This window comes from Gouania willdenowi, chromosome 6 (genome assembly GCF_900634775.1).
Source record: "Gouania willdenowi chromosome 6, fGouWil2.1, whole genome shotgun sequence".
Classification (NCBI taxonomy): domain Eukaryota; kingdom Metazoa; phylum Chordata; class Actinopteri; order Blenniiformes; family Gobiesocidae; genus Gouania; species Gouania willdenowi.
In genome coordinates, this window is record NC_041049.1 from 7,777,925 (window position 1) to 7,803,742 (window position 25,818).

At 36.8% G+C, this 25,818-nt stretch overlaps 1 protein-coding gene across 4 annotated transcripts in view; it reads left to right on the forward strand.

The window, feature by feature from the left end:
* Window positions 1–25,818, forward strand: part of anks1b (ankyrin repeat and sterile alpha motif domain containing 1B) — a 298,928-nt gene that overhangs the window by 158,655 nt on the left and 114,455 nt on the right. For all 4 annotated transcript variants that reach the window (XM_028451136.1, XM_028451140.1, XM_028451138.1 and 1 more), the window contains exon 13: window positions 127–313. In XM_028451136.1, coding sequence (XP_028306937.1) covers window positions 127–313 — 187 coding nt within the window. The remainder of the gene's footprint in view (window positions 1–126; window positions 314–25,818) is intronic.

The following is a 25,818-nucleotide window of genomic DNA, read 5'->3' on the forward strand; positions in this document are numbered from 1 at the left end:
ACCTGTATATACATGCATGTACACAAACACATATGTATATATACATAGATTCATGGGCAGACTATACATATATACTGTATAAATGTGTTCTGTGACTCTCACTCATCCTTTATGTTCTCCTTTCAGCCCAAACAGCGCACGTCTCTGTCCTCGTCCGTGGACGTCCAGAGGCCGGTCAACCACAGCTGTGAGCCCAGTGAGGTGAGCTCCTCCCTGGGCTATGCCAGCTTCAGCACCAGCCCCCCAGCCAGCCCGCCACTCAGCCCCAACCAGGAGGACTCTGCAGGCTCCAACGACGACTGCCTGCTGACAGGTAGGACTCAGAAAGCTCCGCGTCACTTATCAGAGGCAAAGTACTGAGCTATGAACCACTGCCAAACTGACATTACTGTGATATTTTGATAAAATGTTCAACTGCCTAATTTGTACAAAAGTACAATTAAGTTGTGTTAACAAAAAATTTAATTCAATTAAAATGAAATGTCTGACGTTGTTCAAAGACCCATCACTGTGAAATTAATCATTTTCAAACAGAAATTAAAATTATAGAAGACGAGCCTCTGAAGCTTTGTTATTTAAAGTCTTTTGAGGTTTTGTTGATTGAGGTTAGCACACATGCTAGTGTTGATCACTTTAGTGGATATCTTTAAAAGCTGCTTTGAAAAAAGCAGCTACTCTAACAGTTACTCCAGTGTGGTTATTTAATCTACTGAACCAGAGAAACCTGTTAAGTTTGATCTAATGATCTCCGGCTGAGTTTGAACGTTTTCTTTCCCAAAATCATTATGCTGTCAGAGCATCTTGGCCTTTAATATGCATATATGAACCTTCCCATGCATTAATGATAACTAGTACAGTGCCCGTTGAAAGTATATATTCATATAGTGGGAGGAGCTTAAGTAGAGTTGTCAATTATGGCCAAATGAGTATGTGTTTGAAGGTTGGATGTACATAGAGTTGTACATACTCTGTACTCTGTTACTGTTATAAAGGGGTTTTTTTTGCAGGTGCAAAATAGCTTATAATTCTATGGCACATGTGGATGATAAATGTGTTTGTTGTTTTTTTATACTCATTTTTATGTTTTGTTCGTTTGGTGTATTTTTCTGTAATGTGTGTTTATTGGAGTCATTATGTGTATTTTTGTATCTTTCTGTTGTGTTTTTGTGGATTTTTTGCATAATTATTGTTTTTTGTTGCCATTGTAGTGTGATTCTGGAGTCATTTTGTGTACTTTTGTAACTTTTTTGGTGCAGTTTTTGTGCATTTCTGTTGTCATTTTGAGTATTTTTTGTATAAATATCAGCGTTTATAATATAATCAACACAGCCGCGGCCATTGCCCGCCAATAACGTCCGGGGGCCGTCATAACTTCCGGGTCCCGTCCGTCCGGTCTAAACAGTGAACGGTCAAACAAACATGAAAATAAACATTTTGAAATGACCAAATTATTCCAAAATAACCGTATGCTCACACTACGTATGACCAAGTTTCAGGTCGAACTCGCACCGCGTCGGGGAGATATTTGCTCCACACACACACACACACACACACACACACACACACACACACACACACACACACACACACACACACACACACACACACAGACCTCCCTTGCTTTTATAGGGAGATGTGCGTAAACATCCAGTACACATTTTGATGACTTTTATTTTATTTTCCCCTTAAATAACATCCTTTGTCAGTTTTGATTGTACAAGCAGGTCAAAAATGGTCAAACAAACTCAAAGTATTAATTATGGATCTTCAATTTAATTATTTTTTTGTTTTTTTGCCATTATCCGATTCACCGATATTGTTTAACACAAACTTTCCGTGTTAATATTTAACTAATACCTTGATATATAACTTCAGTAATGGAATGTTGTCCCAAAACAGCAGATATCTGTGTTTCAGTATCAGTAGAAAACATTTATATTATGTTGACGGATATTACATTTTATGCCAAATATCTATATATGTGTGTGTGTATTGAAATCCAGCCAAAAGTCATATAAGTGTATAAGTGCCTGATCTGAAGCAGTTTTCAGCTGTGAAATCCAACGTGCATATATATATATATATATATATACATATATATAACCATATGCTGTGATGATTGCCTAATGAGCCCATGTGACCAAAAAGTGAAAAGAAGTGTAAAAAATCACAGGGAAAATAAATACTTCACACCATGTACAAAAACATTTCTTTATCACTTAACATTCGTCTTTGGCTTTGGTTTTTCTTTTGGAGAAATTCAGCATTTTTTTATATATATAGTTGGATTTCCTCCTGACCTTCACTTCCCTGATGATACGTCCTCAGTCAGTCTATTGTGTTACCATAGTGATAAAATTTCTTGTTGTCATGGAGAAGTAGTTGGCCTTGGTGATAGTTAGCCCAGTGACGTGGTTGATAGTAGCCTACATTTATCCATTATGTGTGTGTGTGTGTGTGCGTGTGCGTGCGTGTGTGTGTGTGTGTGTGTGTGTGTGTGTGCGTGTGTGTGTGTGTGCAGCAGCAGCATTGCCAGGTGATGATAATTACCTTATTTGTATAATAATTAGTCCCTATGAACCATGCTGATCAATATTTCTTAAAAACGATGCATCTAATTGTTGTGTTTTCTGTGATTCCTGTTCACACATTCATTAATCTTATCATTCCACTTTATTCTGCTTTGTTTGACACAAACACTCTGTTGTTACAGCCATGTGACACTTTCAGTCATTACTCATTACTGTACGTGTCACTTTAATAAAATGAAAAATGAATCCCCCATGCTGGACATTTTACCTCACTTTCTCCTATGTGCAATATTTACATTCAACTCAGGTTATATTTATTTATTTATCTTCTCATACAGTATTTTTTCTTTGTTTTTCAATCTGACTCTGGGACATGCACAACAATTCCATTGTACATATGGCAATAAATTATCTTCTATTCTATTATTTTTTATTCTTTAAATGTGCAGTTATTATTCATTCGTTAAGATGATGTGATATTTCACAAAAATGTAACCACTGGAGGAGAAAGAGTTCATAAGGTCCGCCTCCTTTGGGTCAGTGTTAGCATACAAACAAAGTCTATCTAAGGCATCATGAACTGTCTACTTCTATGATTGTATTCCCAGGTCTTGGAGAATTCCAACCACCATTAAACATTATGAACAGCTCATACGCAGACAGGGAGGAGTGGAGAGTGGTTTGCTGAAAGCTTTTAGCATGTTTAAAGCAGAAAATACAGCTCGTTCTCGCTCTGAATGGGCAACAACAGGGAGGAAATCACAGACGTGCTTTACCTTCACCCTGTTGACCTTTTTGTTCTCTTCTTTCTTCTTTTTATATTGCTTAGTTGTGACCATCACCAGCCCTCCATAAGGACAAGTAAGCTAAACTTTATTAGAGGGGAAAATATATAAAGTGAGGGCAGTGTTACGTTCTAATGAGGGGTGGGGGAAAACAAGGGAAAGGGAGTAAGGGCGGTCTTTAAATTAGAGTGAAGCCATTTGTGTTGTGCTGATTGTATAATGTGATGTTACTATTGTGCAGTGGAGTGTAATCTGCTGTGCCAGGCTCATGACATGTAGAGAGAATAAAGAAGGTGAGGTATCACAATGCACTTTTTGCTTTTTACTGCAGCTTTATAACTGACAGCATGTTTTAGGACGGGTTACCCGACTCAAAACGCCACTCACCTTGTTCTTCTTCTTCTTGTGTTCACTAGTTAAAATCTCTACTCCTCTGTTATGCGTGAATGGTTCGGGCTGAAATTAGCTATAATCTATGGATGTGAACGCATTGACACTCGGAGCCCAATTTTCGATTTGGGGCCCCAAAAGAAAAGAAAAATTAAAGTCGATTTTTCATTTACTTGCGAGTCAAATATTACGACGGTTGGTGGTATCGAATCATTGGCACATGCCAATATATAAATGGGGCCCATTATTCCGTGCGTGTGACGGGGGCACCAGGAGGCCAACGGGGTCCCCATTTTTCTATTGACTCCTCCTCCGTTAGTTCTCATTAGATCAGAATGCAGTTTGGTATGAATACTCTATGGATTAATATAATGAGACGCTCTGAGCCCTTTTTTTGAAATAGGGTACGGGGTCCAGGGTCCCACCCACTATTTCCAGTCATTTCCAAATTTATGGGAACATAGTCATGTGATATATTGTTTCAAAGATAATTCTACAAAGATTATGATTTTGCCTCACACAATTTGATTAGGGGCCCTTTTTTAGGCAATTTCCATTATAGTTGTTTTCTCATTTATTTGCGAGTCAAATTTTGCGACAGTTGGTGGTACCAAATCATTGACACATACCAACATATGAATGGTACCCATTACTCCATATGTGCCACGGGGGCGCAAATGACTACTCCTCTGTTAATGCTCGTTGAATCGGGCTGTAATTTAACATGGACATTCTATGAGCGGATGTCAAGAGCCTCTCGGAGACCCTTATGGAAAGGGGAAGGAGGGGGGCCCACCCCCTTTTCCGGTAATTTCTAAATTGATCAAAACATAGTCGTGTGATATATCGTTTCAAAGGCAATCCAACTTCGATTACCATTTTATGTCACATAATTTTATTTGTTTTACTCGATTTGAGTCATTTCACTGAATTTTCGGGAATGTTCCGTGGGCCCGTCCGTAGTTCATCAGAACTTGTTCTATCACTTTGGAGTAAAAGCAGCCTAAATGACCGTTGATGCCTGATACGTTCACACCTCATACCTGTGTTTTTGGTGGTTGTGTTTGGTTATGTTAGATAAATATAGCTTTAACCAGTTCATACACATCTAAAAGCCAGGTCCTGACAGTGTTGGATTAAGAATAAAGCAGCAGAATTGTTCATTTACATGATATTAGCTGTTGGTTAAAGTTTAAATTGCTTTGAAATGTATCATCATTTAACATAAATAGAATCTGGAACTGCACCTTTAACTTAAAGCTGCTGGACATGTACATTTTTTGTCAGATAAATTCAAAGTTAAGGCCTCATTGTTTAATAAATCGAAGATCATTTGCTCAAAAAACGATGGTAAATGATTAATTTACCACTTGAAAGTTTGTTTCATCTCACCGTAAACACTTGGACATTTTCGTGCATTGCATTATGGGATGTGGAGTCCCAGAGACGTGCACATAGAAGTGTTTTATTTCATTCATGATATCAGGGGAAATACTGGGAACAAACTGGTGAAGAACACAAGAAATCACGGTAAGACTGAAGAAATAACACTTCCATGCATCCGTTTACGGACTCCATATCCCACAATGCAATGTGCAATTTTTTTCCGAAAATGTCAGAAAGAGAGAGTTTACAGGGGAGATGAAGACAAACTTTCGAAGCGCAATTTTTAACTTCTTCCTTTCTTTTTGACGTAAATGATGCTTGATTCATTGATCTAAGAGCCTAACACTATGATTTTATCCAATGAATATATAAATATATTAGTACTGTCCCCCTACAGTCAAACTGTAGTGTGCTTGGTTTTGGATCCACATTATTTTTCCCCAAAATAAGATCTTTTTAGAACTCTAATACAATAATCCGATCTTCCAATAATACAGCGAAAGCATCATATTTCCCTCTTGAATAAACCTAATTTTCCAGCTAACACAAATATCTGACTTGTATAGACGTTTCCTCATATCTTACTGAAATAACAAACTATAACGAAATAATAAGATTTTAATGCACATAACCAAAAATTGATTGTCAATACTATTGACTATGAGGATCTTCTGTGCATACTTGGCAGGATTGTGCGGAAATGATTCTTCCAGAGAACTCTGAATAGTGTCGCCTCAGCATTGCATTGATTGCCTGAGAATTTCATAGCCGACGAATGATGAAAGAAAACACTCTAGTGTACAGAAGGATTGCGATGGGGATTAAGTTTGCTGCCAAACGATGCATACGATCGATAGCCTCCAGGTGAACCAACCATTAGTCGGAAGAACTGTCAATTAATGGAGATATGGAAAATAAATGCTCAAACAAAAATCAGCATAATTTAAAGTTGCACAGATTGCAAAATAATAAAAACTTTAGTATCGCACAAACAGGGACCATGGCAGAATCACTGTTTTTATATTAGATCATTGAAAACAAGATGAGGTGCAAATGGAAAGAAATAGTAAAATAACACAATGGGATAAAGTTAGAAACAAAAATACATACATTAGCCACTTACAAATTTACTTGCCTCTGCGATATGAAATCCTACGTTCCCTAAAATAATGGTGCCAGAGACCAGGGGCCCATTCATAAAGTCTGTAAAATTATTAGGGGTGGGAACCTCTGGATACCTCACGATACGATACAATATGATACGCGATACAAAGCTTACAATAACGATTATCTCACGATATGAAGATACTGCGATTATCGATATATTGGTCAGAAATCAATCTACGATAATCTATGATATAACAAGAAAAAAAAAAAGATTAAGTGAAAAAATACAATTTTTATTTTACATCTGTGAAAGACAATGAATTGAAAAATTGTCCTATTAACAGTGACACTATTTTAGTGCAACATTTTTGTAAATAAGTGTCAACAAACCAATGTAAATGAACATTTATCTCAAATAGTGCTTTCTGTAAACAAAAAATAGGGTCTTTCTTACCAGTGACACCATTATAGTGCAATATTCCAGTAAACAATATATTGGTTCCTTCAACAAACAGTGACATAATTTCTGTGAAGACGTACCTGCACATTTTAGTGAAAAAGCAGAAAAGGTTTTTGAAAAAAATTAAAAACATTTTTTTACATATCGTTAATCGATCGTGCGAAAAAAATATTGCGATATATCGCCGTATCGAGATATCGCCACACTCCAAATTATGGTCCATTGTTCTATGAATCTATTATAACCATATTTATTTATTTATCTGAATAATATCCACTGTTATCCAGGAGGTTCATTATTATTTGTGTCATAGTATATACAGCAGTCATCTTAGAGATGTACATCTTTCTTTTAATCATAAATAAAATGGGTTAAAAGTCACCAAAAATGGTGGAAAAGTTGGTATGATGGGAATTTTAAAAACCACAGAAATTGTTTCAAAGTTGCAAATTGTTGGTAATAGAATTTAAAAATGTTGGGAAAATGTATTTAAAATGGAAATGAATGGGCATACAATTTCTGAATGTGGTTAAATTGGCAAAACATAACCATGAAATATGATAATAAAAGGTTCAAAGTGACAATAATGGATCAAATTATGCACCAAAAGTGGCGGAAAAGGTTTATAAGTGCCGAAAATGTTTTGAAAGTGGAAAAAATGTGCAGAAAAGGCATTGAAATTTGATGAACAAGTAAGAGAAATCAAAGTAATGTAGCAAAAATGCATTAAAAGGAGCAAAAATATGGCAAGAAAAAGTGACGAAAATAGGTTAAGATATGGCAAGTTTGGTGTAGTTGCAGAAAAAGGATTAAAAAATATTCTTAGTTTCTCCCAGTGTCCGGCAACCCCCAAGGTTGAGAATCCCAGGTTTAGTGCAATGTGATATGTAGCATTTTAATGTTTTCTCATATTATTTTACCAGTCCTGTTCCATGGAGGCCACACTTAGCACCCATGGCTATCAGTTTAGCGCCATGTGTGACACCCTGAGGCCTTTTTTACCCTTTAAAAAGTAAAAGCAAAGCTTGAATAAACAGAAATAACAGTTGACAAACTACAAAAGTGAAGGGCAAAGAAGCCTTTAAGGCTTTTAGCTTTATGAACGCAACAGCTGCAAAATGAAGTTTAAAACAGTCTGGCAACGCTGCCAACAGCCGTTTACCACAGATTAGCACGTAGCGCTAAAACCGAAGCCCATAACAGCCTCTGCTCATACTGTGTCATTGATCTGAATGTCACGTGTAGCACAGCAACAGCAACAGCCGATGCTGCTTGTCTTTTTCTAAGCAATTTGTGTTGGGGTAAAAAAATCATTAACAATTGACTTCTAGAAGAAGAGCTTTTAGCTAGCTAAAAACAGTTAGCCCAGTGGTGGCTAATTGCTATTTCCAACACTTTGAGGTCACAAAAATCCTAAATAATGGCGGACATAATGTAAAGAAAAAAACAGGATAAATGTACTTGAATTATCCAATCAATACACACATACCCCATTACAAAAAACAATAATAAAAGAAAAAATAATAATAATTAGGAAACTAATGTTACCATGTTTACAGTACACATTCAATATATGTTCTACACAAAGTTGTATATATACAGTTTATACATGCACATCAAACATATTACATACTGTATGTGCACGCATACATACAGTACATACACATGCATGTACATGGCATGTACTTATAATAATAATAATATTAATAATAATAATAATAAAGCATTTCATTTTTTATAGGGCTTCATCATTGATACTATAATAATATACTATTTAATATTTACTACCCAAATTTAATCAATTATATTTTAAATACAAATTATAGTGTGGCAATATTTGAATCAATAACTTTCTCTATCACAATACATGCCTTTTAATATGTTTATTAAGTATTAATATATTTTATACCATTATATACATATTATATATTATTGCTGTCCAAGGTAAAATTATAAGAAAAACTATCCAACTGTTGAAGTATTGTTTTAATAACAGTTTCTAAATTATGCCAGGGGCCTTGTTGAAATATACAAAATAAAGCCTGATGCAAAATCAGTTTTTCATAATTTATTGTTTCATAAAACGGAGCATGTTGGTAGGCCAAATCAATTCCAGAGAGAAATGACAAAATGCAAGAAAAAAAAAAAATAGCCAGTTGAAAATATTACACAAAGCCAGAAACTATTGGATAAGTTAAAGCACAAGAAACCTAATTTCTAATATCAGGTCACATTACCAACAAAGCAGAACCAATAAAAGCAGATCCACCAAAAATTACATTTTAGAGTTACAATTATGTTTTCAATTATCCATGTTTAATTACAATTCAATTATGACTTCAGTGATCAGAAATTTTCCCAATTAAAATTAAATTACATTTATTTCTCATCCTCAGAAAGAATATTACAATGACGTTCTCAATTGCTGAAGTTAAATTAGTATTAATCACAATTACAGAGCCTGAAATAAATAACCTAATGAAAGTTAGCTTTCTGTTAGCATCTCTTATGATAACGGTTCCTAAATCAGCTGTAAAATTAGGGATGCACCGAATGTTCGGTGGCCAAATATATTCGGCCGAATATTGCAAAAAAGCAACATTCGGCCTTCGGTTTAGTGAGTTAAAAGCAAGGCCGAATAGTAGCGTGTGACGCAATGACGCATGCAAACAACAAGCAGTGATTCTTAGTCGTAAAAGTGTGTGTGCGTTGCTGCAGGAGCAGCAGCAGCAGCAGCAGCTCCTCCTTCCGCACACAAACACAGCCAGACTCTCTCCTACCGCTCTCCGCCGTCCGTTACCGCGTAAAAGTTGGAAGCGGTCCAATTCCACAACCTAGTCCGTTGTTAGCGCTGTGAGCCACAAAGTCGTAAACATCCCCATTGTTTCCTCCTTACACTACACCGGGTCTCACTGCACAGACTGGTGTAGCAGTAGCATGGAGCGCTAACAGCTGATGTGTGTAAACAATGGGTCCGTGGCTCCAAGTAGTGACTCCCAACACGATCGGCAGCAGAAAAAGCAATGCAGTTTGGGCATCCAGTAGTGCAGTTTGTATTTACATATATGGCAATAAAGCATAATAAATATTCTATATTAAACCGCTGTGTTTGTTTTAGTTGGAGAGGGAGGAGCTCATATTCTAGGAGGCGTGTTAGGTGACGTCACCTGCCAACGTGGGCAAAATCCAACTGTTTAAAGTTGACTTTTTACAAAATGTAGAATAACTAGGGAGGCTAAAGGGATGTATATCACTGTAGCAAAACCATTATAAAGTGATTTTTTTTCATCATACCTCCCCTTTAATGCACTTTAGTTTTTTTTTGGAATGCATGTTTTGTTTTATTTGAAAGGCTAATGTAAATGTAAAACTGGAATATTTAAAAAAATGTCAGAATATTCAACATTTACTTACTTTAAAAAACATGTCTAAAAATGTATTCTAGGCTATTATGCACTATTAAAAAAAATAATGAAAAACTTAACAACCATATTTGGTATTAGGCCAAGCGTTTCGGCTTCAGCTTCGGCCAAAAATGTTCATTTCGGTGCATCCCTATGTAAAATACACTAAAAACAAATATCCGTCATCTAATTTTTTTTCTATCTATTGGTTACCTTGTTAGGCTTCGTAATCAATGAAAACATAGGTTTTAATATTTATTGTGTGGGCGTTTGAACCCTATTTGTGTCAGTATACCCCTCGATTACATTTTTTTTTAAATAGTAAAATGTAGGAAAGCTTAATATGAAACATATTTTAATAGTTATTAACTACATATGTGTAGAACTGTAACATGGTTCCCCAGTTAAATTATAATTGACAATTTTTATAATTTTTCATGGCAATTACAATTATGAAGTTAATTATCTAAACTCAAACTTCTTTTTAATTACAATTACAATTATAATTATGCCATAATTTCAATTAATTATCAATTAGGCTATTACAATTATAATTGACCCCAACCCTGCATCAAACCTGATTGTTCTGGTTGTAGAAGTTATTGATGAAGGACTACAGAAGATTTAAAATGCTCCACACTGAAGTGTTTACGATCATTTTATTGATCATTTTATTGATCATATCTTTTTCACTTGTACCGATCTCTCGCTCTTGTCTCACAACTCAAACTGCAGCCAGAAGTCAAACGTCTGCCATTTGTATTTTTCTTCTTCTCTTTTACTTTTCTTCTTGATTCACTCGACTCGTCCGTCCTGCTCTCTCCGCTTATTTGTTTTCTGAGGTCCGTTGTGGGGTTGTCATGGTAACAAGTGGCTTTGGAGAGACAGAAAGAGAGAGAGAGAGAGAGAAGCGGAGCACATATATGTATGTATGTGGGTACAGAAGGCAAAGAGTCACAGGAATCAAAGGATGCCAGTGAAGAAAAGAGTGGGTGAGAATTGCAGAGTGAGAGAGAGAGAATGGAGGAGGGGCGGTAGCAGCAAAAGAGTAGAAATGATGAGTAGAAATCACAAAAATAAGTGAATGTCAGCTTTGGATTGGAGAATAAAGACAGTAGTGACACTTTCATTCCTGCACTCCATGGAACAAACGTCCCCTCCTCCTTATTCATTATTGATTCTCTCTCCTCTTGTTCTTTCCCTTCATTTGTCTCTTTAAGGTCCTCGTCCAAACTTCAATACTAACCCAACAATAAAGCACAAACCCTTTTTGGCCCTGCAGCAACACATTCAAGTGTCAGGAACCTGTGTGGGCAGCCGGACGAAAAGCAGGCCTATTTATAATGCAATCCATCACTTGGGGGGTGGGGTGGGGTTAGGCTTTGTAACTGGAGTTTATGTAACGTGGCTCATGGCTGAGGAAGACATTTCTTTAGTGTTAATAAGGGATCTGCATCTCAATGTGGTGTGGTCACAAACAAGGACTGATGTGCACAGGGAGCAGAGAGGTATTCACTCCTGATGTAACAAACACACCTCGTGTAGTTACAGTAAGAGAAGGTAACCAGGAAGTAGGCAACACCTGAGTGAGAAACGAGAGTTTCCCCATTTTCTGTGTTTGCATCACTTTACTTTTTCATTTTGCTTCGGTTTCATCAACTTTCCCTGATTAAATGTCATTTTTGGTGAATATCTTGCATTTTACGAAATCATGCCTAATAGCGGTAATTGATGTAACTATACTAATATTAATAGAATTCTTTCCATGCATCAGAAGTTCATCAAAATCACACAAGATTACTCGGCCCAAGATTTTGTTCTAGATGCGACATGTGCTACACCAGGGGTGCACACACATTTTCACACATTTTTACCACTGACAGCTCTTCACCATCTACTGTGTTGGGGGGGCTTATAATTGTACATAATTAGATTGTAATATTTACACTATTATAATTATTATTATTATTGTTACTATTACAATCATTAAAGAAATATTCAATATTTGTATAATATTAAGGCAGGCAAGGCAAATGTATTTGTATAGAACATTTCATACACAAGGCTTTACAGGATTATGAAGTGCATCAGAAAACATTCACCAGTTTTAAAATAAATGAAAACATAAAATCAGCAGTAAAAACATTAAAAATCTCCCTGTCAGTCATAAGCACTAGAGAAAAAGAGTGCCTTTACTCTGCTGCAGTTTGTTCCACTTCTTTGTATTCAAATAAAGAAATTATATTGAAACAATAACACTTAAAAACTGAGTTTGATTCAAATAGTTTTTTTTTAAATACAATGAAGGAAAATATTTTTAAAATGCAACAGCTGCTCACTTCATCATTGACCCACAATAAAACCCACATTTATTCATTTTAGGATGATCTATTATTTTGTTTAGGAATGTTGTCTTTTATGTTGTTTTTATAGTTTTAGGTTTATCCTTTAGGATTACTGTCCCAGTGTTTCCTCTGCACTGGGGGCTATGATGGGTCAGGGCTGCAGTGGTGCTGTCTGTCTCGTGGCCCTCAGTGTTGGTGAATAGCTTTTGCTGTTTTGCTGTGCTGGGGGCTCTGTCTCAGCGCCCTGTATCCATGGTCTGTGTGCAGACGACTCCTTGTGATAAATGGTAAATGGACTTGATTTATATAGCGCTTTATCCCCACACTGAAGCAGTCTCAAAGCGCTTTACATATCAGCTCATTCACCCAGTCACTCTCACATTCACACACCAGTGGGACAGGACTGCCATGCAAGGCGCTAGTCGACCACTGGTACTGATACTTCCTTACCTTGATCCTCTGTACACAGACACGTGCCATTGTCCTTATTTTAACGTGTTTGTCTGTGTGCGGTGGACGGGCTTTGCACGGGGTGGATGTTTAATTTATTTTTATCTTTGTAAAAGCACTTTAAGCTGCATTTTATTGTATGAAAAGCACTTTTTATAAATATAGATTGATTTGAATTTGATTTAGCGGTGCCAGTCAGTAGCACATAGACTCTATGTGCTACTACTCAAGATAATTGCTGATACACTCTATGTCATAGAGTGTATCGGCAATTATCTTGAGTCTCGATCTTTTAAAGCTAAAGAGCTAAAGAGTCAAAAACCTTGGTGTTCTGATTGACTCAGATGTTACATTCAGCAGTCAGATCAAATCTATCACAAAAACAGCTTCTACCACCTAAAGAACATCTCCAGAGTGAAAGGTTTAATGACTCAGAAAGACCAGGAGAAACTGGTCCATGCTTTTATCTCCAGCAGACTGGACTATTGTAATGGTCTTCTGACAGGAATGCCCCAAAAGAGCATCAAACAGCTACAGCTGGTTCAGAACGCTGCAGCTCGGGTCTTAACCAGAACAAACAGGTCAGAACACATTACTCCAGTTTTAAAGTTTTTACACTGACTCCCAGTCAGCCTCAGAATAGACTTTAAAGTTCTGCTGCTGGTGTATAAATCTGTGAATGGGTTTGGTCCAGAATACATCAGTGACATGTTAGTCAGGTATGAACCCAGCAGGTCTCTCAGATCTATGGACACAGGTCAGATAGTGGAGCCCAGAGCTCACAGTAAACATGGTGATGCTGCTTTTAGTTGTTATGCTGCAAAGAACTGCAACAAACTGCCTGCAGAGCTGAAGTCAGCATCTAATGTGAACATTTTTAAATCAAAGTTAAAGGCACTTTTTTTATCTACTGAGAGGGAGATTTTTGGTCATGATGTTGTTGATTTTAAGCTGTTAAATGTTTTATGTTTCACTTTTTGATCATGTAAAGAACATTGAGTGGCCTTGTGTATGAAAAGCGCTACACAAATACATTTGCCTCGCCTTAAATTCTGTGCACTCTGATCTTTCAGATTAATACAGTTTGAACTTACTCTGATGTAGAACAGGGAGCATTGTTTCAAACACAAAACACCCTTTTTACAGTCTCCTCTACTGCTAATTACACCATTTATTACGTTTGTTAAGGTCCAGTGGGGCTGATTGATCAATGATCTGTGCTGATTAATGAGGCATGAAAAAATAGCAGAGTCTGCTCCTTTGTTCCCAAACATGAAGCTGGCTGTGCTTCATCATTTAGTCATGGAGGGTTTTAAAAAAATGTATGTATATTTCTCCTTCAGTTTGTTGCTTCTGCTGCTGCTGGTGATCATAAAGTTTTACAATCGAGTGCTGGAAGTTATTGGCTGATATGATTATTTAATCTAGGGCTGGAATGATAATGAGCAAGTTTTACATTGCAGAGTAAAGTGTTCTTAGCAGGAGGACGGAAGATAATTCACAGAGAGTTTTTCATGTTCTCTTTGTGATGCACTGGCAGATGTTACAGGGTGAACAATGCTTGAAGAAATTATTCAACATTGACTGAATTCATCAGGTTAAATTAAGAGTTTGCAAGTTTAATGTAAGAGCTATGATTACCTGTGTTAGTGGAATCCTAAGCTGTGGATGAAGTTAAAGGGAAACCTTACTCGAATGACGAAGAAAGCTCAACATTAAAGTCTATATGTCACTGTTTTTAGATCTTATGTTTTTAACTCCATTTAATTTTATCATTTTATATCATGCTGATATCCAAACATTCAACAGTAACCCTTATTTTCACCCAGGGTTCAGTTTCAGGTTTGCTGAAATCACATTAATAATGAATTCATTGTGACAAAGCCGTCTGTGTCAGACTGTAGGAGAAGGTAGACAGAAAAATACTGAAGAGAATTATAATAGTTTATATTAAAGCTTTTTAAGACTCCAGCTTCAGCCACTGGAGCCGAATGTGGTGCAGGGCTTTAAATTAACACCAAAAGCAGGTAAAAATCAATTTTGGCTAGTAACATTGTAGCGTTTCTAGCCATTTTGGCTGGTGAAGAATGAAACAAATACCACTGCGTCTGTTTGAATCGGCAGGCTGCAGAAACGACGTTGCAACATTGTTGCCAGATTGGGCTGTTTTCCTCCAAGAAATGTGAGGGTTTTTGTGTGTTTAGACTTTAAAACATAATGTGTATCTGGCAACACTGCTGGTTGTACTAATCCTACATTTCCCATGAACACTATATCGTGACGTGTCATACAACAGTTGGCTACGTGCTTTGTTATCGGAGGAGTCAGACGGAATGATGATTAGTTAGGAACAAACAAACAAACGTGGAGATATTTAACGTGTGTTGAAAAACCTAAACTGCAAAAAAGGAAGGCTGCTGCTGCCGACACAGGGGAAATGAAGATAAAAGAGGATCTGAAAAGAAGTTAGTACTTTATTACTTCTATTTTTTATAACTTCAAAAAGTGTTCCAGGGATCCAATTTTCATCTGTGTTAAGTTTGTTTATGAAGTTGTGAGAATATACAGTACTTTATAAAAGGTTCACTTCCCCAGTTCCATATAGCACCTTTTAGGCATTGTTACGACATTGTTTTTAAATTAAATGTTTATATTTTTACCATTTTAATGTATTTCTGCGATTACTAAAATTCAAGCTATTAAAAAAAAAAAAAAAAAAAAAAAAAACATGAACGTTTAAATCTATTCTGTGGCTCATAGTGTAGTTTATGTTCACTGGAAAAAAATTGGCTGGTGGAAAATGTGGTTGGCTGGTAACTTTAGGAATCTATAGCCATGTTGGCTCGGGATCTAAAAAGTTCATTTAAAGCCCTGCTGTGGTGACTCCATAACCTGCATTAAACGCGACACATTTAGTCATAACACCTGTCATAGTAGATACTGTAGGTGTTTTGATTCAATTCAATTCAACTTTATTTGTGTAGCACAATTTTCCACAAAGTCATCTCAATGCGTTTATCAAAATATAAAATTCATAATAAAAAAGAAAAAACCCAACAAGATCCACATGAACAAGCATTTAGCAACAGTGGGAAAAAACAACTCCCTTTTAACAGGATGAAATCTCCGTTAGAACCAGTTTCAGAGGTGGCAGCCATCTGCGTCGACTGGTTGGGGTTAGTGGACAGAAGGACCAACAGAACAGGATAGAGAGATAGAACATCAGAGTGTCTCAGACTAGTTGAGCCGTGAACCACAGATCAGGAACTGCCATCATCAGCTTCACCTGAAACAGAGCAGAGAGTGAAGGACGAGGAGAAGGCACTGACTGCAGAAAAATATGATACATTATTATCAACTCAGCCTGCCTTGGCCTTATGCCTCACTCCCAGTGGCCTAGTCAGCACTTATTATAAAGGTGATGAATCTCTTCCTGTTTATTGGTAAGTTAACAGCGACACCATGGTCTGTAAATGCGACCGTTTATAGATGAGCCCATGTCCGCTCTAGTGGTTAGGTTATGTTATGATTCAGGCTGATAAATTCTGTGGCCTGATAAAAAAGATGTCCCAGGCTCCATTTTAAAAGAGGAAAATCCATTTGCAGAAATATTTTTACAGTGAGCTGCTACAGAGCATCAAGTCAGTAACGGGAGGGTCATTGGTTCAAATCCACTGGGGGTCATTGGTTCAAGTCTTTTAACCCTAAATGCTTCCTGGTCACCATTGCAAATTAGAAATGAATAAATAAAAGCCATCTTTGAGAGTGACAATAATAATGATTCTATAAGCAACATTAAAAATGAAAATCTTAATGTTAATTATTTCCGATGTGTTCTTGCATTTAGCATTAACATTAAAACTGGTGTCATATACACTTAAAAAGGTTATTGATATGTTATCCCAGACTTTCTATTGGAGCAGAAATATGAAGAGTAATCCTGACCTGATGATAACATAGTATGAGAATGCTGATTGGCTAAAATGTGTTTATATGTGGGCAACGCCCACATATAAAGGGATATTATGTGTATTTGAGGCTAAAAGTTGATAATAAATGACTCAAAAGACATTTCTGACACAAAATAATTATTGTTTTTTATTCAGCTTCAATTGATCATCTATGGTGTGTTCATGTGATGGATTTTGTATCGCTTTAAGCGTTTCAGTGACACTTTTTTCTTTAAAGCATCCATAAAGACATTGAGAGTGTGGGCGTTACTTTACTTTAAAGCTCTGCAACACTATCTGTGGACTTTCTCTCTCCAATTAAGTGAATCGCTGTCCTCTAACCAGGCTGGATATTTAAATGTGGCCCCCTGTGGTGAAACAGAAGTTGGATATGTTCAGACTGTAGCCCTCCTTTGATTACTTCCGCCACTTAGACAGTGAGAGATGATCAGTCGAGTGATAAGTAGCGTGAGGTAAAAGGTAATAACATTTCACTCTTCCTTTGATGCAGTTTTATCGTGTTTAGGTGCAATAATTTAAGCGTTTGCATTGTTTGTAAAAAGATATTCGATTGGTTTAGGACAGGTATGGGCAACTCTATCACAGCGGGGGCCACAAAAATGTGATTGTATCTAATCCGAGGGCCACATTACCAACATTCATGTCAGCATTTACAATAATAACCAATCTGAGCATAAATACAGGGGGATTTATGTCATTATGTGTATTTTTGTTTTTTTTGTTGTCATTTTGTGGAATTTTCTGCATTTTCGCTGTCGATTTGTGTATTATTGGGGTCACTTTCTGTATTTTCTTTGTTGCTTTCTGTGTTTTCCTGTCATTTTGTGTGTCTTTGGAGCTATTCTGTCATGTGTTGATGTTTTGTGTGTTTTTTCTAATCATATTTGTTTGTTTAAGTGATTGTTGTCTGTCTTTGTTGACTTTTTCATTTACATTAGTTATTTTGTGCATTTTTGGAATTTTTTTCTTGTGTTGTACTGTCGATATGTGTGTTTTTGGAGTTGCTATGTGTATTATGTTGGGCTTTATATTCCTTCCAACTTCTTAAATTACAGTTACTTGGGGATTTGCTTTGGGGGCTACAAAAAATTAGACTGAGGTTTTGATCTTTGGCATTTAATGCAAAGCTCTGCAGAATTTTGGCTGACGGTTTCACTTTTGATTGAGACGCACGAACAAAAAGGTGCTGAGTCGGCAGCAGGCGGTATTGACAGGTGCTGCTTCAATAATTAGAAAACACTACACTGTCTATGGATTATGAGCTGGTTTTCTCATTAGCAGTGCTGTGTCATTACGGAGCAGGACAGTCCTGATCGCACTTCTCTTCGTCGTCTTATTTCATGTGGTTTCTGCCTCAGGCAGCTGTGCTAACAAGACGTTTGAGGTTCAGGAACAGAGTCAGTGATTTGTACTTAAAAGGGTGGTTGTCAAGGTTTATACTCCAAAAATTCAAGATTCTTAGCAAATCATGGAGATCCCAGTAACATAGTTCCACGAAAGAAAGTGAAGTTATATCAGAGCTGTGTTATCTCCACCTTATTAGATGCCTCGGAGTGATGGAGAATGACAGAAAAAGATCTAACTTGAAGTATTTCTCTTCCATAGAAAATAAGAGTAAAATGAGAGATACAGACTCAGGGTAATATCCAGAATATTTCCCAGAATAGACAGGAAAACTTTATTTCAGGGAAGCAGAACTTGCAGTAAAAAAGTGAGTTGCGTATCTCCGGAGGCCAGTATAGTGCATAGTGTATGGTAATGTTAACAGTTTTTAAAATAGAAACGTTTTCCCTTTGAATTGCAGTTCAGATTAAGTCTGACAACATTTTTCTAGTTAAAGGGACATATTATGCAATTTTCACCCATCTCCATTTTTTCTAAGAACCTCAAAAACATAGTATTTAAGGTTTTCTTTCCCAAACTCGCCTGTTTTCCAGAGTTTTAGCCTCTGAAAAGTGACTTTCAGAGCAGTTCTGAATATACCTGTCTATAGACGTTCACTCACTTCATGTCTCACTCTTTTACAGGGTGATCAGTGATCACCAAAGCAATTTTATTTTTGATATCCAAACACTGTTGTTATTGTTTTCCAGCCAAAAAACTGCACATTACATTAAAACACATGGCTCTTTAAGCAGCTATTGTTATTTTGAGTCTGTCTCAGCGCTTCAGGGTCTGTGTATATCAGCAGCAGCAGTCATTTAAACGGAGTGTTAATCTGCTAAGTCACTTTCCCCTCCTCCATTGCTCTTCTAACTACATGAATAGTGTATTTAAGGTGATAATCATTTGTTTTGTCCAACTGCTGCATTCGATTGTGTCACAAATACGTCAGATCAGCGATACGAGGCGATATAACAGGTTCGCCAATGAACAACGAACCACAAGAGCGGAGTACACCTCGGCATGAACAAATAGTGCTGACACTACAGTGTACGTTCACTGTGGAGAAGTTCTGTATTTATCCATCACTCCTTCACTAGCGAGAAAAACAATGGCGTACGTTCGCAAATGTTTTCATCGGGTTGGGGGTGGAGTCCATGGGTGGAGTTACCAGCGGAGAGGGAGGGTATTTTCTTTTTCGATTTCATTTGTGACGTCACAAATGTGTAAAATTTGAAACAGAGCAATTTTCTCTGCGTTGTAAGACTTTCACAGACCACAAAAAAATGACTGGATGGATTTATTTCATATTTTGTGTGCTGTGTTGATACTCAAGTTACATCATATGTGATCAAAGAAACTGCAAAAGTGGATTTTTTTATAATATGTCCCCTTTAATAAAATAAATACAACAACAACCCGTTAACGAGTAAACTTTTGAATCCAGCTGCTGGAACTTTCTACTCAGTGACTCCTTTTCTTTACTCTAATCATCTTCAGCACAGCAATTATCTTCTGAAAACCCGCCATGTGGTAAATTGCTGTAAGAATATTTAGACTTCAGAAGTCCTGTTGCAGAGTTACTTATTACATCTGCCAACTAAGTAATAGTCTCATATATATAATATATAACATATTATTCAAAAAGAAGACAAAAAGAATCATGCTGGAATTATTACGTGGAAGGAAACATCAAAGGAAACATCAAAGCGATCAGCAGACGCCTCTGACGAAGACTGGCAGTTGACAGTCGAAACATGTCAGGAGATCAAGGTGGATTTCCTGAGGAACAGTTGTCTGAATAAAATAAACCTGAACATACATTTGTTTGTTTACATCAAAAGATAAACCTCACACAATGGAAGATTCCATTAAACTTTAGAAGGAATCCGGATCAAAATACTGATTCTGGATCAGATTCAAATATTTAAAAATCCCTATCGCATTATTGGCAAAATTTAAAATATAAAAACATCTTTATGAAATTTCCTCATCTGGATCAAACCGCATTGTGCATTTCATTGCGATGTTTTGAAAACATGGGGATGCTCGTACATGTGGACCTACTGTATAGTTATTAATGGGGGTATAGATTTCTTCCAAGCCTGTAAAGTGTAAATGTTCATGGTACCATGATCAGGATCATTGATCCAGATAATTAAGCAACATCTGACAAAGAAGAGATTTAGTGCTCTGTGTTCTCTTGTAAACAACTGTTTCCTACATTAGAGATCCTGATGCTCATCAATAGCACAATAATAGCTGTGGTTTAATGCTTTTCTATGACATGCTTATATGAGGCAGGCTGACGTGTGTGGGGGACCCAGTTGTAGAAAGGGAAACGTATCTTTGCAAAAGAAAGTCCATTTAAACTAAAACGTACTAAAGTACAAAATAAATGTTCAAACCTAAAAACCCAACAAGGAATAAATCAGACTGAAAACTAGAACTCAAAACCAACCAAAATCCAAGACGTAGACCGACTGTGATGAAGAGACATTCCACACAATCCTTAAAGCCGATACCCAGAGTTTCTGAGAAATCTATGTTCATGTATGATTCTTTTGAAATGCGAAAAAATACCCAACTAGTCTTTTACTATGGTCTACTGCCGGTGGTCATTCATATACATTAATGTATATAAGTCCCTCCTTCGTCCTATAGACCCCTATACAAACGGAAACGATTGCCGACTGCACCCAGCCAATAGGCTTTGACTTCCTGTTTTTGAGATTGTCAATCAAACTGAATGAACTGTGCGCTCTGACCTGACCCATAGACCTATATCACCTGATGCGACCTTGTTATGTTTCGCGATGCATGTGCAGAAAAATAGAGGCGTGGCTTCTGGTAGATTGGGAGAGGCAGTGGGAGGAAATGGAGCTGTTGAGGGCGGGACATCGAGACGTTTCTCAGAAACTCCAGATATCAGCTTTAAGTAGTGAGGGAAGGTAATTAGGAGATGACAAACACCTGATTGGAAACATAAGGAAGACAGGAAGTGAATACACTGATCAGAAAATACACACAACAGACAAAGACAAAAGTCAGAGCTAGGAACTAACACACTTCAACTCATGAACTCATGACTTTCGGATTTCAAGATGTGAAGAAAAACATGTGAAACATACCCAACATAAAATCCTAATTTAACTGAAAACTCAACAAACATGGAAAAAAACATCCAAAAGTCCCATTTCTAAGTTCTTTAGGCTGATTTTTCCTTTTTCTCTTTTTTTAGACAGTCTAGTTGTTGTATTGTGCAGAATATGATACGATATGATGCTTTGGACCTAAGCTACGTGACCAATGGGCATTTGATTCAATTAGCTTCTTTTTTTATCAGGTGATTCCTTATATAGCAGTTGTTTTCCTGCTGGAAGGAATGCTATGTTATATATGTGGATAAAACACATCAGTTGTAATTAAAAGTCCTTTCCAGGTCGAAAGGCACCTTTAGCTAATGATGGTGACCTTTCCAGCAGCACTTCTAAATGGAGCATTTCTCTACCTTATATAGAGGATCCTCTCTGTCGTTATAACTCTATGCTGTCACCCATTCTCACAGCTATACCATAACAACCTAGAGCAGGTCTGTTAGCTTAGCGCGTGGTGAGGCAATATTAGCCTCGTGCCTCAGGCGGACGCAACTGATAATGCTTTGAAGGAAAAAAGTTTGGTCTTTAATCTCTGAGATGAGTGACAGTTTAGATATTACTGCTTGGTTTTTAATAAAAGGACAAACACAAGAGACTGCTGGAGAAACACGGAGATATTGGATGTTTCCGTTGTCTTCTTAGAAACCAAGACTTGACTTTAGTGTGGTTTATCTATTTTTTTATTCTACAGGGTTTTTCTAACGACGTCATTTATTTAGCTATTTTAATAATTAAGTTAATTTTTATTTAATCTTTTTTTTCTCAATATTCTTTATTTACGAAAGGCACTTTTTTTAGTTTATTTCCACAATTTCACACATTGTATTTGTTGCTACATCCGAAGCAGTGTTGGGGGTCGCATATTACAAATGTAACAAGTTACAAAAAAAAACTACATTTTCAGTACCCAAGGAATATAACATATTACTTACATATAATATGGTAATATACTAGTCATTGCAACTCAAGTAACTCGAGTTACAAAGTCTCCCCAAATAAAATGCACCAAATCAAGTTGGACACTGGTGTACGACATCTGCAGAAGCTTGTAGTCAACATTAGGGTTTCCAACTTTGGTCGTTTAGTCGACTAATTGGTCAATGGCGTCGGTGGTCGACCAAGATTTTCATTGATCGACCAGCAATGGTATCAGTTTCAATATCTTAAAAAAAAAAAAAAATGCAATGCACTTATATACAGTAGGTGATAAGGATTACATTTCAATATTGTATTTATTTAGTGCCTAAACATGATTCTATGTCCAGCAACAGCTGTGTAAGTGTCAGTGCTGTCAGTGCACTGTCCTCAGACCAGAGAGGGAATGAATTAAGACAGGCTTGAAGCACAAGCATCCACTATTGAATCAATCCTTTTTCTGCACAAGAATATGGATTATCGTGGATTATGTAAATAGATCCGATGGATCTCATGTGTGCACTGCACCTGTGTATGACGTGCGTTTGTTTCCCCGTGCACTGATCTGATGTTGACCTTAACAGTTGTTTATTAATGAAAACAGGCTTACCACTAAAACAAACGTAATTATGTCATTTGTATGAGGAAAAAATATGTTTTAATTGTTGTTTTCAGGTCAGGCTCTGATATAAATACCTAATGTCTGTCAGACCTGTAGGTTTGACTTTTGCTTTGTCGGGTTCTGGTCAAAGCTTGAATAAGGTTCATATCATAAATGGTCTGTGTTTAAAAGCAAATCGGCTCCACAAATCGCCAAAACAAAATATTTGTCTGTCTTTTTCTTTCTCCTCGTCCTCCTCTGCACCTGTTCATTCATTCTCTGTTTCTTTTTTTTTTTTTTTTTTGGTCGACTATGTGCTACGTGTGCCATAGTCTTGGTCGACCAACCATTTCCTTGGTTGACTCCAGCCCTAGTCAACATCAAAACAAACCACGAGAGAATTGGGAAAGAAGTCCCTGACCACACCCCTGCTCGGTGACATCACTACCATCTCAGTCCGTATCTTGCCAAAGGTGTAACTGAAAGCAGTGTAACTCAGCTACATTCTTCAAACAACAATATGCAACACAAAACACATTACATTTTATGTCTGTAACTACTAATATAGAACACATTACAACCCCAAAGTAACTTGCCCAACACTGATCAGAAAAACCAATGAAAAATGGACCCCCCAAAAAGCAACAGCTTATGAATTGGGGTCCATCCCACCACCAGCACCATCCCATCCACCAGGCAGTCCAACTTAGATATACCAGGACAATCACTCTTTTAGAACAGTTTCCTCAAACAGACAAATATTGACAATCACAATACCTTTCTACCTCAATTTGAATTTAAATTTTATACCAAGAGAAAGAAGTTTAACCCTCAGCTGCTGATCCCTCAGGTGTGTATCTCTCCAGTAGTTGTTGCTTTAGTTTCTTTTTAAATATAGACAATGACGCAGATTGTTTTAACTTAATATCCAGCTGATGCCATAATTGTGGACCTAACATACTATAAACCTAGCACTTGTTAGGTTCCTTTATTTCCCTTTTAGGAGCAGCTTATGTCTAGTGTGGTGTGTGTGTGAGAAGGAAATCATTCCTACATGTGGCAATCAAACTCTATAATTCATCACTGTAACCTCACAGCTCTAAATCACATTTGTATATTTGTATTATTTTTGTAAATATCTGTATCATATTTGTGTATAATTATTATTATTATCTATCCTTCTTTATTTTCTACCACTGTAATGTGTGTGTATCTGATCCCTTTGTTTAACAGTCTCTTACTTAAAGTTTATTCTTTCTTTCGTCTTTGTTAAACATTTTATTCTTTTATTTGAGAGTTTGTTGCTGTTGCAGTAACTAAAGCAATTTCCCCCTGGGATTAATAAATTAATTCTGATTGTGATTCTGAATAACTATTAACAACCATAAGTGAGGCGTGTGTACACATGTAATATACAGATACTGATAGATACAGAGACAGTTCAGCAACAGCTCCTTTTCCATCTTATTTGCTGTATCTTTTAATATAAAACTGGATTAATTCATGATGAATCCATGTGTGTAAAAATTCATAATGTACAACTGATTTTTGATCAATCATATTTTGTCCAAAGCTCTGCATCTGTCAGTAGAAAGCCTTTCCTGCAGTATTGAATGACGCTGCGGCTTTATTTTGTGACTTTTCCTCCCACTCCCTTTGACACATAACCCCAGCTTTATTTCCCAACTCTCTCTTTCTCTCTTTTTCTCTGCGTCTCCGTTTTATTTCTCCAGCCACCTTCCTGAGCTCCCGTCCTCCTCTGTGTCTCTCAATGTGTCTGTCAATCACTTTGTTGCGCTCGCTGCTCGACCGTTTCACTTTACCTCACCATTCCTCTCCATTTGTGTAGCCATGCAGTGCAAATGTGCTATTTCGCTGCTAAAATTGCCTCTTTTTGCGCTTTCTGCCCACAATGAACTCCTCCTTCCTTTTCTCATTATGTTTTTCTATATTCGTGAAGAGAAACGATGCTAACGACTGTCTGTAGAGCAGGGTTCTTAACTGGTCTCACCCTGGGACCCACATTTTGCCTGGGTCATTAAATCGCGACCCACTTTTCTTTTTTTTTTTTAGAATTCTACCAACCAAATTTGGTTCTTCAGAAATAGCTGTTGAAAACACACATATGGCCTATAATGTTTTTTTAAAACATAAATTTATATATTTTTCTGTGCAAGATGCATTTCACCGCATGCCTGTCAAAATAAAAGACAAGTCCAACAATTTTTTGACCAGCTGTCTGTGACCCACACAGTACAGGTCCACGACCCATTTTTGAGTCCCGACCTACCAGTTGAGAATCGCTGCTATAGAGCACATAATCTTCCACTTGTTTCATGTTTTCTTTGGAGTTGCTGACTGAACATGGAGATTCATTTTAAGATGTCTGACTTTTTGTGGGAACTCGGTCTTTTTAGAATATGCGTGCAGTGAGATTCTTTTTGGATAATTTAACACATTCTGTAATTCACTGTGTCATTTCATCTCTAAGCAGGTTTAGATGTGATCACAGATACTTATTGTTATGGAGGGGGATTATACTAATGAGTATAATAACTACATACCAACTTATCCATGTTGAATGCATTATTACCTAATTATGTGGGGATGATACGTTGAGTTCATCATATGGTGAGCATTAATAGACTCGTGATAATGATACAAGAAGGATAAAAAATGCTTTAATTTGACTTACATACATGCTTACATACTCTGGGTTTGACATGTGCAACTCAATAGGAATATTAAAAAAATGTGACAAAACAAATGATATAAATCTGTTATGTAGCAGATTGTGTCCAATTCTTCTTTATATGATGCCCCACCCCGCGATACCACATTGTGTGTTGTTTTCTTATTGCAATATCTCAGAAATAATCATTAAAGTTACTGAAATAAGACAAAACTTAAGTTATTCAAGATTAATTAAAGA